Source organism: Micrasema longulum, unplaced genomic scaffold (genome assembly GCF_059751315.1).
Source record: "Micrasema longulum isolate JH-2025_06_02 unplaced genomic scaffold, ASM5975131v1 h1tg002083l, whole genome shotgun sequence".
NCBI lineage: Eukaryota > Metazoa > Arthropoda > Insecta > Trichoptera > Brachycentridae > Micrasema > Micrasema longulum.
Genome location: NW_028279250.1, coordinates 48,657 through 62,577, shown reverse-complemented (window position 1 = coordinate 62,577; position 13,921 = coordinate 48,657). Strand labels below are relative to the sequence as shown.

Here is a 13,921-nt window from a genome sequence, read left to right as displayed (position 1 = left end):
TCGTGTCAGCACTTTGTCATTAGTTATTTGGGTGTTTTGGTAATCTATTGTTCACATACAAGAACTGTATGATTCAATTTCTCGGTAGATGGTCAGATGACAGAGGGAATTAATTTCCTGGTGACTCTTACACTTTTACCAAAATACCTATGTCTTTGATTGTCGAATTATCGAGACACTGCATGGGATTGGTGTAACAATAGAGTTCCATAAAGAAAATATTACGAAACAATGATACTTGATTGATTTTCTTAATTTGAAAAGCATTAGCTTTGTGATTCACCATTATATATATATATATAGTTGGAAAATTTATATAGCGCCATTTTTGTGAAAATCACCTCAAGGGCGCTGTACAATTAATAAATATCCAGTACGTCTTGCAGCTACAGAGCGCATGGACGGTTGGGATTCTAGTTCCTCGTTTTCAATTAAGATCAATTAAAAATTATAACAGATAGGAGCTAGATTACAAAACGTTAGAAAGTTAGCCCCCATTTACACATTTAAAAAATTGACAAATAAATTTAGTGTATTAATGATACTAAAAAAAATTAATAATATGAATAATAAAAAGGAGTAAGATTACAACACGTCTTGCAGCTACTAAGCGCATAGACGATTGGAATTCTAGACCCCATTTACAAAATTTAGGTATTTTAAAGTTGATATATGAAAGCTAGATAACCGATTATCGTGCAGCTACAAAGCGCATGGACGAGTGGAATTCTAGCAAAGTTAGAATGATATCAATAAATTTACAAAAAATAGAGCATAGTAGTAAGTTTGTCAAGTATTCATGCCAAGAAGTAAGCAATAAAAAACTAAATAAATAAAGCACTGTATCAACTCCATGGTTAACAAAGGGAGATAGATGTCCGAAGAGAATCTTTTGTAGACAGTAGGTAGATACCGTCACCATGTGGCCCACTGGCTGCTGGAGAATTTCTGGAAACGCACGTGTGTAGACTGAGAGATTATGCCTATTGTTCCAACGACTTGGTGTCCATTTTGGTCCGTATTATTTCATTTTATGAGACGCAACATTATTTTTTTAAAATTTTATTAAATGTTAGTATATGACAGGCACCGTGGAGCAGTTGGTTAGACAAGAAAGATTTTTTTCTCAATTGGTCTGGGTGTTGTGGTGTATTTTTCATTACTTCCTTACACATCCCCTCTATCCCACCTGTTATTGTAATAACACCAACATGCAATACCCACTTACACCTACATTATAGTAGCAATTGTACAAAAATAGTTAATCAACGTGTTGACAAAATGCTCGATGTCAGTAGCTAACATCAATGTTCGCTGATTTGTTGTTCTGATGTTTGATTTTGAGGGAGAAATAGTTGGAAAAAACCTACCTTAGTAATTATCCGGAACATAAAAGCTAATGCTCCGCATGCTTTCAGGGTTGGCGTTATTAAAAACATATTCGTTTTGGTCTTCAAACTGTTGTAACCAAGCATACCCCGAAGAACTCGGTGAGATAAAGCCATGGATAATATCCACACACCCTCGTGTAGAGAAACCGAAGATATTTCTTCTGAACCCTTGCCGCCATACCCTCCGGCAACTACACGTGGACCGGAACATCTTCTAGGAATTCAGCAAAAAATGTGTTTGCACATGTGCGATCCTGCGACAGTGACTAGTGACTACAAAAGCTACCCTTCGGATATTTTTATCTGTAATGTTATCCACAGTGTTGAAGTGCTTTATCTGTTTAGTTTTTTATTGTTTACTTTTTAGCACGAACACTTTGCAAATTTACTATTATTCTCAATGTTTGTTTTTGTAAATTTATTGATAATTTTAAGTTGCCAGAATTTCACTCGTCCATGCACTTTGTAGCTGCAAAACGATTAGTAATCTAGCTTCGATAGGTAAATGTTATCAACTATCAAATATCCAAATTTAGTAAGTGAGGTCTAGAATTCCAACCGTCCATGCGCTCAGTAGCTGCAAGACTTGTTGTTATCTAACTTCTATTTTTATAAATTTGTTTTTTATTTATTTTTTTAAATATCACGAAATCTCTAAACTTTATTGTCAAATAAAAAATGTAAATAGGGGCTAGATTTCTAATTGTCTATGCGCTCTGTAGCTGCAAGACGTGCTGTAATCTAGCTCCTGTATATCATAATTGGAGACGAGGAACAAGAATCCCAACCGTCCATGCGCTCTGTAGCTGCAAGACGTGGTGGGATATTTATTTATTGTACAGCGCCCTTGAGGGGATTTTCACAAAAACGACACTATAAAAATTATCCATATATATATATATATATATATATATATATATATATATATATAAGAGAGTACTTTAACTCACGTGGTTCCAAATCATTGAGGCACTCTCAAATGAAAGTAGTTACGAAGAAAGCAAAGCCATAGAAAAGTGAAACTAAGATAATAGCTCCATTGTGTAAAGAGTGAATAATTAAATCTACACAACAGTTGGAATGTTTTTGACTTTAACAAATGATAAACAATAAATACGTTGGTTTTTTATACATTAAAACACGAATCTAATTACATAATTGACCAGTTTTAATGATTTTTAAAGTACCGTAAGAATTTTTTAGTGCTGCGGGTATTTTCTGCAAATTGAGGAATGCTGTTTTTGTGATCGACACCATTTTCGTGTATTACCGAAAACCATGGCAGTTTTACAATTTACGACATCGGCCCTTGTTAGCCATTGCCACAGATTTAACGACTGATTTGATTTTCCAGGTTATGTAAATGAAGACGGTTCTCCATACACCGGAGTAATAAGTGGTCCAGGAGCTCGTCCAACATCTGCGCCTCGCCCGAGGCCCACTCCCAGACCGCAATGTGAGCCATCCCAATCTGTGGTCTCAGTACCGGGCATAGTGTGCAAAGGTGCTCTGTTATTCCAGGATACCTTCGATACGGGTCTAGATGTCGGTGGAATCTGGAAAGTTGAAATTAAATTCGTCGACGAGCCGGTGAGTATGGTTTTAATACCAGAATAATCGCAGTGAGTTAGATTTTATGATTTTACTGACATTGTAAATGATGTTTTCAAAATATCATCTTGAAAGTACCAAAATTTTATCAAAGATTTCTTAAAATTAGTAGGGAAACTTTTTTGGAGATCTTACATATATCATGAATGAATTTTTATAGAAGTTTTATCAAATTTATTATTTCCATTTTCCCTTCATCCCCTGTTAGGACAGAAATAAGAGTATGTAGAGGATTTATTATTATATCTACTTAATAGTAGTTATTTGATAGTTTATGTAAAACATATTATGATTGAATGGATTTAATGGATTTAACCTAAAGGAATAAATAAATAAAATAATTTAAGTGACTGACAATTTTTGGTTTATTACACTCGAAAATACAAAGATTACAGAAATAATATTTTAGAGTGAATTTGAATACTGGTGAAGACAGAGAAGGGCGAGTGACGTGTTACGCGCCCTTCAATAGGCCCATTGGGCACTGTGGCCATAGACAACAACTCTCTGGTCCCCACAAGTACATTAATTTATTTTTATTTTACATGGCTGACTGCCTTTTATTATACACATCAATACAAAACTAAATATGCCTATTACATTAGTACAAGTGATGTATTACATTAAATAAACTAAATAAAATTTGCGAGATCAAAATTAAAATGGAAAATGAAAATAAAGATAAGATATCTACAATAAACAGTTTTATGTGAAGAGAAAACTAAATATAATTAACATAAGTTCACATAAATTGTGATAAAACTTTTTAAATAATGTTAGTAAATATTAGTATATAACCACTTTCGGCATGTGGTTTTATACTAATATTTACTAACATTATTTAGCATAAATTTAAGTTAAAAAGTGAGATTCTAGACAACTTTTGATTTATGAGTCACTCGAGTTAATAATATAAACAATATTATCAAATTTATTAGCAATAATTGCCAACCTATTAATAATATTAAAGCAATTGACGTTGGTTCGGCAGTTTTCTTCCAGAAATAACAACTGTTTAAGTTTGTAAGTGAAAATTCTTGATGGAAGTTCATAGTAATTTATTATATGAATAAAAGACGAGTGATACTTGAATCCATAAATTTGGAATATCCAGTGACCGGTTTCATCGCTTTCGCGACATCTTCGGATTTTTTAAAGTTACATTTATCAAATACCGCGTCAAATGACTGTAATCAGTGTGTCACTTTTCAGGAGTGACGTCATGAAACGGTTGGCGTTCTTACTTTCACTGACCTGACAAGAATCTATGGAATATTGCTTTGATTACTTCATTTAGTTGATCTTAATTTGCTCATTTCTATGTTATGGTTGTTTTTTCGAACGTTTCGATTTAGAAAAACCTAGAAAGTTGACATAATCTCTGGTTGAAATGTCAAATTCTACAATTTTTTTTTCTATGATCAAAACGTTCCTTACAAGGTGCGGGGGCTTTAAAGCGGAAACCGGAAATACTACACGTAGATATAAAGAGTGACGTTATTATTTACGATTTTAAAATGAATACTATTTTTAGCATTTTTTATTTATTTTTGCGTGCGTTTTTGAGATATTTCATCCTACTCCAAATTTTTTAAATATTCACGTGTACACGAAAACATTTTTAAAATTGAATTCCGGGTTATGCTGGAATTCCTCATTCCAAATTATATGAAAGTAAATTAAATAAAGTTATTTTTATCTTAAGGATCACTATCAATTTTTTTTCGGGTTAACTAATGAGTTGATATAATGCTATTTTAGTGGGTTCAAGTATTTTATTTTATTACACTTATTTTGTTTTATGACATTAAATACACTATAGAGTGAAAGAACATTTAGCTTCACATTGATTAAATAACGACTTATCAAACTATGCATCACATTTAAATGAATTTTAACATACTTTTGATAAAGCAAAAAACATTTAAAAAATTACATGTAGGACATAAAGGTCAAAAGTTAGATTGATTGGAAATTTTAGAAATAAATAGGAAAAAAAATAATAGCGTAAGAATTTTAATAAATCAGCAGATAGAATTTAAAAACTCACCCTTATTAGCCTCCTTAGTTAGACCCTGTACATTGTAATAAAACAATAAATATTTCTCTTAAAGTACACCGCCAACACGTGTTTCAATAATTTGTCTCACTCTGTTCCATTGAAATATTGCGTATTGTATCTTTTTCAACTAATTTTTAAATGTACTTACACTTAAGATAATATTTGGTTTTAAATAAATTATCCTTACACTGTATAATATTCACCAGTCTGAAGATGCCCATTAGAGGGTGAAAGCGCTAATTGGTCAAAATAAATAAGTGGAAGTGTACCAAGTATTTAAAAAAAAATGAATAACTGAAATGAATAAGACTCTTTGCAGACGATGCCTTAATATATATATATCGGGAGAAAATTATAAAACAATTATGGACAGACTAAATCATGATCTTAATAGTGTATCACTGTGGCTAAAAATTAATAAATTAAAATTAAATGTTAACAAAACTAAATATATGAATATAGGAAACAAAAGAATAGAAATTACACCATCAATTGTAATAGAAAATAAAAACTTAATGAAGTCACTGAAATTAAATATTTAGGTGTAATGTTGGATTCAAAACTTACATTTTACTTACTTACACAAAAAAAAAAAAAAAAAAATTTCACCAAAACGCTAAGATGGTAATAAATAAGATTGCAAAAAAAATATCAATTTTGGGAAGGATCAGAAGATTTATTGATAAGGACTCTTGCAAAACTATTTACAAAGCAATTATTGAACCACACGTTAACTACTGTAGTAGCATTTTATTTTAAGATTTTAACTACTACTACTTTAAGATTTAAATAAAAAAAATAACTTAAATGTAAATATAAGTTATTACATCATTACAATGGAATTCCATCAAGAATTGTCAATAAATAATTTAAATGAAACTAATTATAATATAAAAAATTGATATTACTTCCAGGATTACCCGTTCGTTGTTTACATGAATAATACAAATCAACTTTCTGTGAAAGGCGGAAAGCTTTTTATCAAACCGGATCTTTTGGAGAACCAATTCGGACCAGACTTCGTCAGGCAATCGCTGGACTTGTCCAATTACGGGTAAGTGTAAGCATTTGTGAAATGCAGCGTCATGTGAGGAAAAACTAAGAGTTTCCGAGATCAATTCTCAGTAAAATTGACTTGTTTTTAAATATTTTCACTGTCGTTTGCTTCATTTTTGTTCAGTTCAGTGCCGAAAATCGACTTTGATTATAAAAACAATATGTTCTATATTATTAATATTTAAAGCATTAACTTTGTGGTCAAACATTTTACTAAATGTTATTAAATATTTGTATATAACCACTTACCGACTTTTCTATGTCTACCGGTTTCGAGACGTACCCGTCTCTTAGTCAGGACACCAATTAAACATAACACCCAGGCTTAAGAAAAATCACCTTTATTTTTTGTGTTCTCACCGGGAATTGAACCCGGAACCTACCGTGCGTGAGTCAAGCGTCTTGACCACTGCACCAAGGAAGGCGCCGATCTATATTCTATATTCCTTCAATTTTTTCATCTGTGGATGTTTGAGAAGCGAAAAAGCTGAAACCTTTATTATGCGGATGAGATTCATCTAATTGAATTATTTCGCCTACATACTATGACTGAATATTGTGTTTTTTTTTCAACACAAACTCAAAATATTGTTGATAAATTTACCTGGTCTATGAAGGAGAATAGAAATTGAAAAAAATATCCATAAATAAAAAGGAAATTATATTGAATGTACTAAAATCACGTAATAAATTAAACATTCTGAGATATTGGTCCGCCCATAAAACAGAGTTGCTGTCAAGTCCTGAAATGAATGAAATCTTAGGCCAGGACATATTTTGGTTAGTAAAAGTTACTAAAAGGTCTATTATCTTGATTTAGATATTAAAACTTATGATATGTCGTGTGGCGCCAGTTATAACCCGCAAATTAAATTAGATTTATTGTTATTTCACAGTCCAGGCATTTCCGCCCTTCATTGTATAAACATTTTTTTTTGTAAACTATGTATTGGATTAAATATATAAATGAAATGAATTAATTTTCAAAAATAACAAATTAAATTAAGTGTTCTTTTTATGTTCATCCGTGTGTGTATATATATGGTCAAGAAAATAAAAATAATGAATTTTTCTCTTCAATAGCATGAAGAAATTAACATACAATTTTTTCGTCACAGCATATTTTTTGTAAAACTATCTCATGGAAAAGTCTTGTTGAAAATATTAGATCGCTTATACTAATACGCGTTTCTTCAAATGAAATTTTTATTTTACAAAGGTGTACCGGAGAGCCCAGTCTAGGGGAGTGTAATTTAGCTGCCTTCGGCAACGCTATCCTGCCACCAATCATCAGCGCCAAGATCCAATCTAAGAACGCATTCAGCTTTAAATATGGCAGAGTGGAAGTTATCGCGAAGTTACCCAAGGGGGATTGGATTTACCCAGGTAAATAATTTATATCCACCACAAATAATTAAGAGCTGAGAGGATACATTTTCATATGTTTTTTTACCCTTTTTGACTTTCAATACAACGCTAAAAAGGTTAAAGTCATTTTGTGTTGTTAAATTTAACCCGAAATTGGTAGAACCGAATTGGTAGACCGGAAAAAAGATTTTTTTGCACATTTGAAAATTAAAAAAAGTTCAGAATCTCAAAAAAAAAGATTGTTTTATTTAAAGTTTATTATGAACTAGCGGACCCGACAGACGTTGTCCTGCTCAAACGTTGGCTTGCCCGCTATCACATTAGAAAAATACTTTTCATTGATAAGTAGGTATCTAGGTTCTCGTTTGTGATTGAATTCCAAAACTCAAAATTATTAAATTTAAATATTGAATTTAAGTATGTACCTTGGTACTCGTTTATGGTTGAATTCCAAAACATAAAATATTTAATTTTAAATTATAGAATTCTTTTTGAAAATGTTAAATTCAGCTCTTCTCACCAACAGGGGAGCACTTTATTCATGAATGTGATTTTAAGAAATGTATTTATTTTTTAAATAAATAAATAAGATGAAATTATAAGGAATGTAAGGAAAAAATCCGTTTGGGACCCGTAAAAATCTAATGTTGTTTGTAAACAATCAAAAAGAAACTTTTTTTAAACACAAAAAAACAATACCCTCTTCAAATGCAACTCTGGTAGGTCGATAAAAAAAAATTATGCTTTTAACTTTTTTTTCACAGATTCGATTGAAAATTTTAATATCTACGAACACGCATAGCGCAAAGATCTACATATCACTGAAAACCGCACGTGAATCGGTTAAGCCGTTTAGAAGAAGTTCAGTGACATCACACGTACAGAATAATTATATATATAAAGATTGCGATAGTGCACTATTAACGATGAAAAACATGGTAAAGTAGTTTTAACTGAATGCAGTTTCAGTTCATGAGAAAAAATGAGATCATGTAATGTAGCCTATAGGATACATTGCCAAGAAAGGGATTGTTTCTTTCTTACAATATTTTATAATACAAATAGAAACGCGAGTAATTCTAAGTTAGTTCAAGTCCTAATGATGAGGAAGTAACCTCGAAACCGGTCGACGTATAACTCAAAAATTAAAGTGGTTTTTACAAATTTATAAATAAATAAGTGTGAATAAAGTGAAAAACGTTTTTGATATTTAAAAAAATATATATATAGTATCGGCTATTTACATTAAGCAAGTCCTTTTAAATGTAGAGGGTCAATTATCACATTATAAGGGGATCTTCATGGGACGAAGTAAATTTGAAATAAAATATTTAGGACTAATAATAGACAGATAATTGACATGGACAGCTCACATCAATAATTATTTAATTAGCAAAATAGCAACATTATCGAGTCTTTTTTATAAAATCAAAAACCTTGTTCCGAAAACGCTCAAGGGTTTCTGGTTTGATGTTTTGTCCCAAAATAACGCCTTAAATATTTTGTTATTTGTAATGTTATTTTGAATTTGAACATGTATTAAGATTTGCGGTTTCTTTATTTCCACTTTTGAAGAAAACGAAATTTTTAAAAATCTAGTTAGTTTGGGAATAATGTATTATAATGCTGGTAGATGAAATAATTCATTTTAATATTTTTTTTGTCTTTTTAGAAATATTGTTGGAGCCAAAAGAGAATATTTACGGCAGTAAAAATTATGCATCGGGCGTCATGCGGATTGCCTTGGCTACTGGGAATGCTGCGCAGTCTGATATGTTAAAGGGGGGTGTTCTGATATCCAGCTCTGAGCCTTTGCGAAGCTTTGGGCTTAGAGGTCTTGAAGGAAGCAGTTCTTGGACTGATAACTTCTTCAACTACACCCTCGTTTGGAGACCAGGTAAGATTAATTTATTTAATTTTCTATGTCTAAGCGGAAGAATAATACATTTCTAAATTAGTTGCAATAGAGAGGAAAACATTTTTGAGAGAGGAGTATGGAAGTTTAGGCATTCACGAGAAATATGACCTGTCATTGTCTGGTTTAAGGCAATGTGGGTGCTTAAACATAGGCAGAATGGCGAATGCTAAACGGTGTATTAAGTGTAAATGCGTAGACTTCCATATTCCCCTCTCAAAAATGTTTCCCATCTCCGTCGCAACAATTTTAGATCTAAATAAACCCCTGGGGAGGTAATACAGTTCTGTTTGTAAAATATAAGCAAAACCCTGGACGAGTGCTTCCGACTCGATGGCTGCTATCAGGTGAAAATCCCGAACAAGAAAATCGAGCGAAGACAAGTATGTCGCTTAGTGGTTTAGCGGTTGGCACGTTCCTATTGTGAAAATTGTTAAAACTGCAATATTTCATTGATCCTGGACTGGACCCAAAGCGTAGGGGACTGAATTTGGTTTACCAATGCAGTACTCTATGTACCACTGGGTGCGGAGAGGAAAATAATTATGATTGTTTATTTTTGCACATTTTTTTCACATCATAAATAATAAAAATAATATGTCCTCACTGTTAGCCGTACCGAGGACACTTAAAAACATACTTTTTTTTACATGTGAGAATCTGCAAAGAAGACTTAATATACGGAGAGAAATAAGAAAATTTTAAGACAGCTATAAACACTACGTATTATATAATCGGATGGGCGAGTGGTTGATGGGATTGAGTAGTTTGTGGCTGGATGGACCGCTAGTTGATAAGGGTACACCTATTCTACCCACCTATCCTATCCTGTGATTTCCCAACTTCCAATATTTATTTATTCTCCTCGTCACTATGGCCATGGGTAGCTACGGTTGCTATGATAACACTTTTTACACATCCAGAGCAACCAATATTAACAATATCGCTTTTTATATCTTCATAATTTGTTCTGTCAACAACCGCATGTATCATAATTTATCTGCCCGCATCCGCTCGCCTTTTAATCATCTGCCCACATCCGCACACCTTTACATCTTCTGACCGCCGCGCCGTCACCTTCATCTATATATTCCCCGCATAACTATAGTGAAAGCGCGTGTTCGTCGAAAAAAGGAAACACCACCCAGAAGCCAGGACATGGAGATTAGCATTCGGATTCCTGTCTCTGATCCCCTTTCCTGACTTTCCAAGGATAGGATTTTTGTCCGCTGTGGTTTGTTTGGCCGCATACTGTTTTGTCCGCATCTGCCATCATAGCGCAAATGCATTTTTCTTAACACAGATCAACGATTCATTCAAATCCACGCAAATTATAAATCGTCACCCCAATATTATTTGCAAAAGGTTTCAGGTCCGATTCCCGACTCGATTGACATGAAATATTTATTTAAAACTATGTTTTTATACTTTTTTCTTTCAAGTCCCCGGACTGCAGGGTTGTCAACTTTTATTAAATAAAAATCGGTGGATTCATTAAGGTGGGGTTCCCCCAGAGGTTGTAAGCATGGGAGGGGGGGCCGCCAGAGTTTCTTGTCCACTAAAAAACCTTGAGTAGGAGGGGTTAGCTGCTAATTATGTAAAAAAACTTTTGTTCAAAATTTCAATGAGCAGGAGAGGGTAGCTGCTAATTATGTAAAAAAAAAACTTTTGTTCAAAATTTCATAAATAAAACCATCTCTATTTTGTAATTTTATTTTACTTACTTTAACAACACTTTCACCCATTTACTTGACCAATTAGCGCTTTCACCCTCTCGGGAACTACACTGGCTACGTTTTCCACAGAGGGTCGAATACAAACTCTGTTGGCTTATAAGTCACTGCACAACTTTGCTCCGGAATTTTCTAAGGGAACTATGCATTGCAGATGAACTAGCTGACAGGCGTCTCACGCTTAGATCAGCTACGTCTACGGCGAGAGGAAAAGTTATTATACCTCTGCGCAAACAGCGCACTAAATTTAGTGAACGCGCATTTGCGGTCCCAGGCTCTATGGCATAGAATGCTCTCCCAGCAGAGGTGCGAGGCTGTGAAAGTGAAGTGATGTTTCGGAAAAAACTTAAAACCCACTTGTTCTCTAAATCATTTGAATAAATCCGTAGCATGTGACAACAAAATAAATTGTTTTAATTAAATTACAAATTTAAAAGCTTCAATTAAACTATATAATCACTATGTAAAGCGCCCTTGAGGTATTTTATTACGAAGTTGGCGCTATATAAGTTATCCATAATAATAATAATAATAATAATGGGCATTTTCAGTCTGGTAAATATTATACAGTGTAAGAAAATTTTATATAAAACTGAATATTATCTTTAGTGTAGGTATATTTTTTAAAAATAAGTCGAATGAAATAAAATACATATTATTTCAATAGGGGAATGTCAATATAAGCTATAATATCATAACAATGGAATTCCATCAAGAATTGTCAAATCAAATCCATAAAGAAGTGTTTAAAATTCGGTAAAATTTCAGTAGAATTCGATTGATATTGCTTCCAGAATCGGTAGGGTTGGTAACGCTGCTCGACTGGTAGTTGAAGCGTAAGACCGATCATCTTACCTTCATGAAACAAAAAATATTAAGATACGTTTCGATTAGTGTACCAATGCAGTGCTCTATGCACCGTCAGGTGCAGAAAGGGAATGATGATGATATCATGATGTACTTATTCGTGTAAAATACTTATGGGCGTTTATAAATAAATGAATAAATGTTCTTTTCATTTCAGACAGCATTTCTGTTTATGCAAATGGGCACGAATACGGAACTATAATTCCTCCACCGAATGGATTTTCCAGTATTTCTGATGCAGATGTAGTTACCAGAAATTTGTGGAAAAAAGGCTCCATCCTCGCACCGTTTGACCAATTGGTAAGAAAGAAAAACAATCTCAGTTAACGAACCCTTTTACTGTTTTTTACTATGATTTTTGGATACCAACTATAGAACTCGATTGATAAAATGTTTTAGATCACTAATTTGTTTTCTGGATAGTACCGATACAATACAATTTACGATATAAACTTCATATTGAATTATAGAAGTATAACCTTAGATTGTAAGAATGATATGCTTATTCTGGAAAAAAATATGTAAAAAGTTATTAACTTATTTCTTTTCAGGTCATTTTATTTTGTTACGTTCCATTCAATTCCACGAAAGCCCACTCCATTCCACCACAGTCCATTCCGTTTAGTTTTCTTTTGTTTTGATTCGTTTCTTTTCGTCTCGTCTCGTCTCGTTTCTTCTCTTCTCGTTTCTTTTCTTTTCATTTCGTTTCGTTTCGAAACGCTTCGTTTCGTCTTGTCTTGTCTCGTCTCGTTTCCATTCTATTCCACACTGTTTCATTCTGCTTCATTCCGTTTTGTTCGTTTTGTTTTGTTTTGTTCAGATTCGTTTCATTTCGTTTCGTTTCGTTTCATTTCGTTTCATTTCGTTTCGTTTCGTTTCGTTTCGTTTCGTTTAGTTTCGTTTCGTTTCGTCTCGTGTCGTCTCGTATCGTCTAGTCTTGATTGATTTCGTATTTTCGATAGTCCGTTTCATCGACTACCGGAAATAGCTTGCCGCGAATAGGAGGAAGGTTGCGGAATGACGTTACAGTGCTGCGCATGGGGGTCTAAATTTGGGCTTGTAAGGGCACGGCGCGCGCTCAGTTCAGTTGTATCTCTGGAACGAGATAGTCGATTTCAGTAATCGAGGTGTTTATTTTATTATTATCTAGCCATTTCTACGAAATATTTTGATGAATAAATGTTATGTATAGCTTTATTTTCTTTTTTTATTTCAACTTGCTTTCTAACAAACAAAACAACAAATCTCCCAATAACGAGAGTAACGTATGTGATTTCGTATTCACGGAATAAAGACCCGACGGGAGTTCCAAGAATACTCCTTGTATATTATTTTTGTAGAAGGGCCAACAGACATGAATATTATTTTAACAATTTTTTATTATTTTCTAGTTTTACTTGTCACTCGCTGTTCATGTTGGAGGAGTCAACCAATTTCCTGATACTCCTGGTAAGCCCTGGGGAGATACGTCCAAGAAATATCTCGTAGACTTCTGGAACGCGAAGAACCAATGGCATTCCACGTGGAGTGGAGAGTCCAGCGCTCTTCAAGTGGATTCAATCAAAGTTTTTGCATTGTGAAAATTATATCATTTTAATAAACTAAAGATATTTATTTGTATCCAATAATACTTTCATTTATCGACGCACCATTTATGGTAAAATAAATAAAACAATTTTTGTTTCTTAAAATTTCCACCACCATTTATTTTTTCCTACAAAAAAATATTATCTATAAAGTGAGCCCATTCTCAGTAAACGATGAAACTAACCAACTAAATTACATTAGCTTATTACTCCATACAAAAAAGTAGTCTTTATTTTACATTTTTAACCCAGTCTTGGTTTTTTAGTACAAAAACAAGCTTGCAGATTACAAATATTATTTAACGATTCTTTATTTGGAAACAAGTGTTTCG

At 33.0% G+C, this 13,921-nt stretch overlaps 1 protein-coding gene across 1 annotated transcript; it reads left to right on the top strand.

Moving 5' to 3' along the window:
- The first annotated feature begins 2,748 nt into the window (after positions 1 to 2,748).
- Positions 2,749 to 13,623, top strand: LOC148273089 (beta-1,3-glucan-binding protein-like). Its single transcript, XM_088239160.1, has 6 exons — positions 2,749 to 2,981; positions 5,979 to 6,118; positions 7,340 to 7,506; positions 9,161 to 9,385; positions 12,161 to 12,303; positions 13,395 to 13,623. Exons 2-6 carry the CDS (start codon positions 6,000 to 6,002, stop codon positions 13,581 to 13,583), a joined length of 843 nt encoding a protein of 280 aa, XP_088095286.1. The 5' UTR covers positions 2,749 to 2,981; positions 5,979 to 5,999; the 3' UTR covers positions 13,584 to 13,623.
- The last annotated feature ends 298 nt before the right edge of the window (positions 13,624 to 13,921 follow it).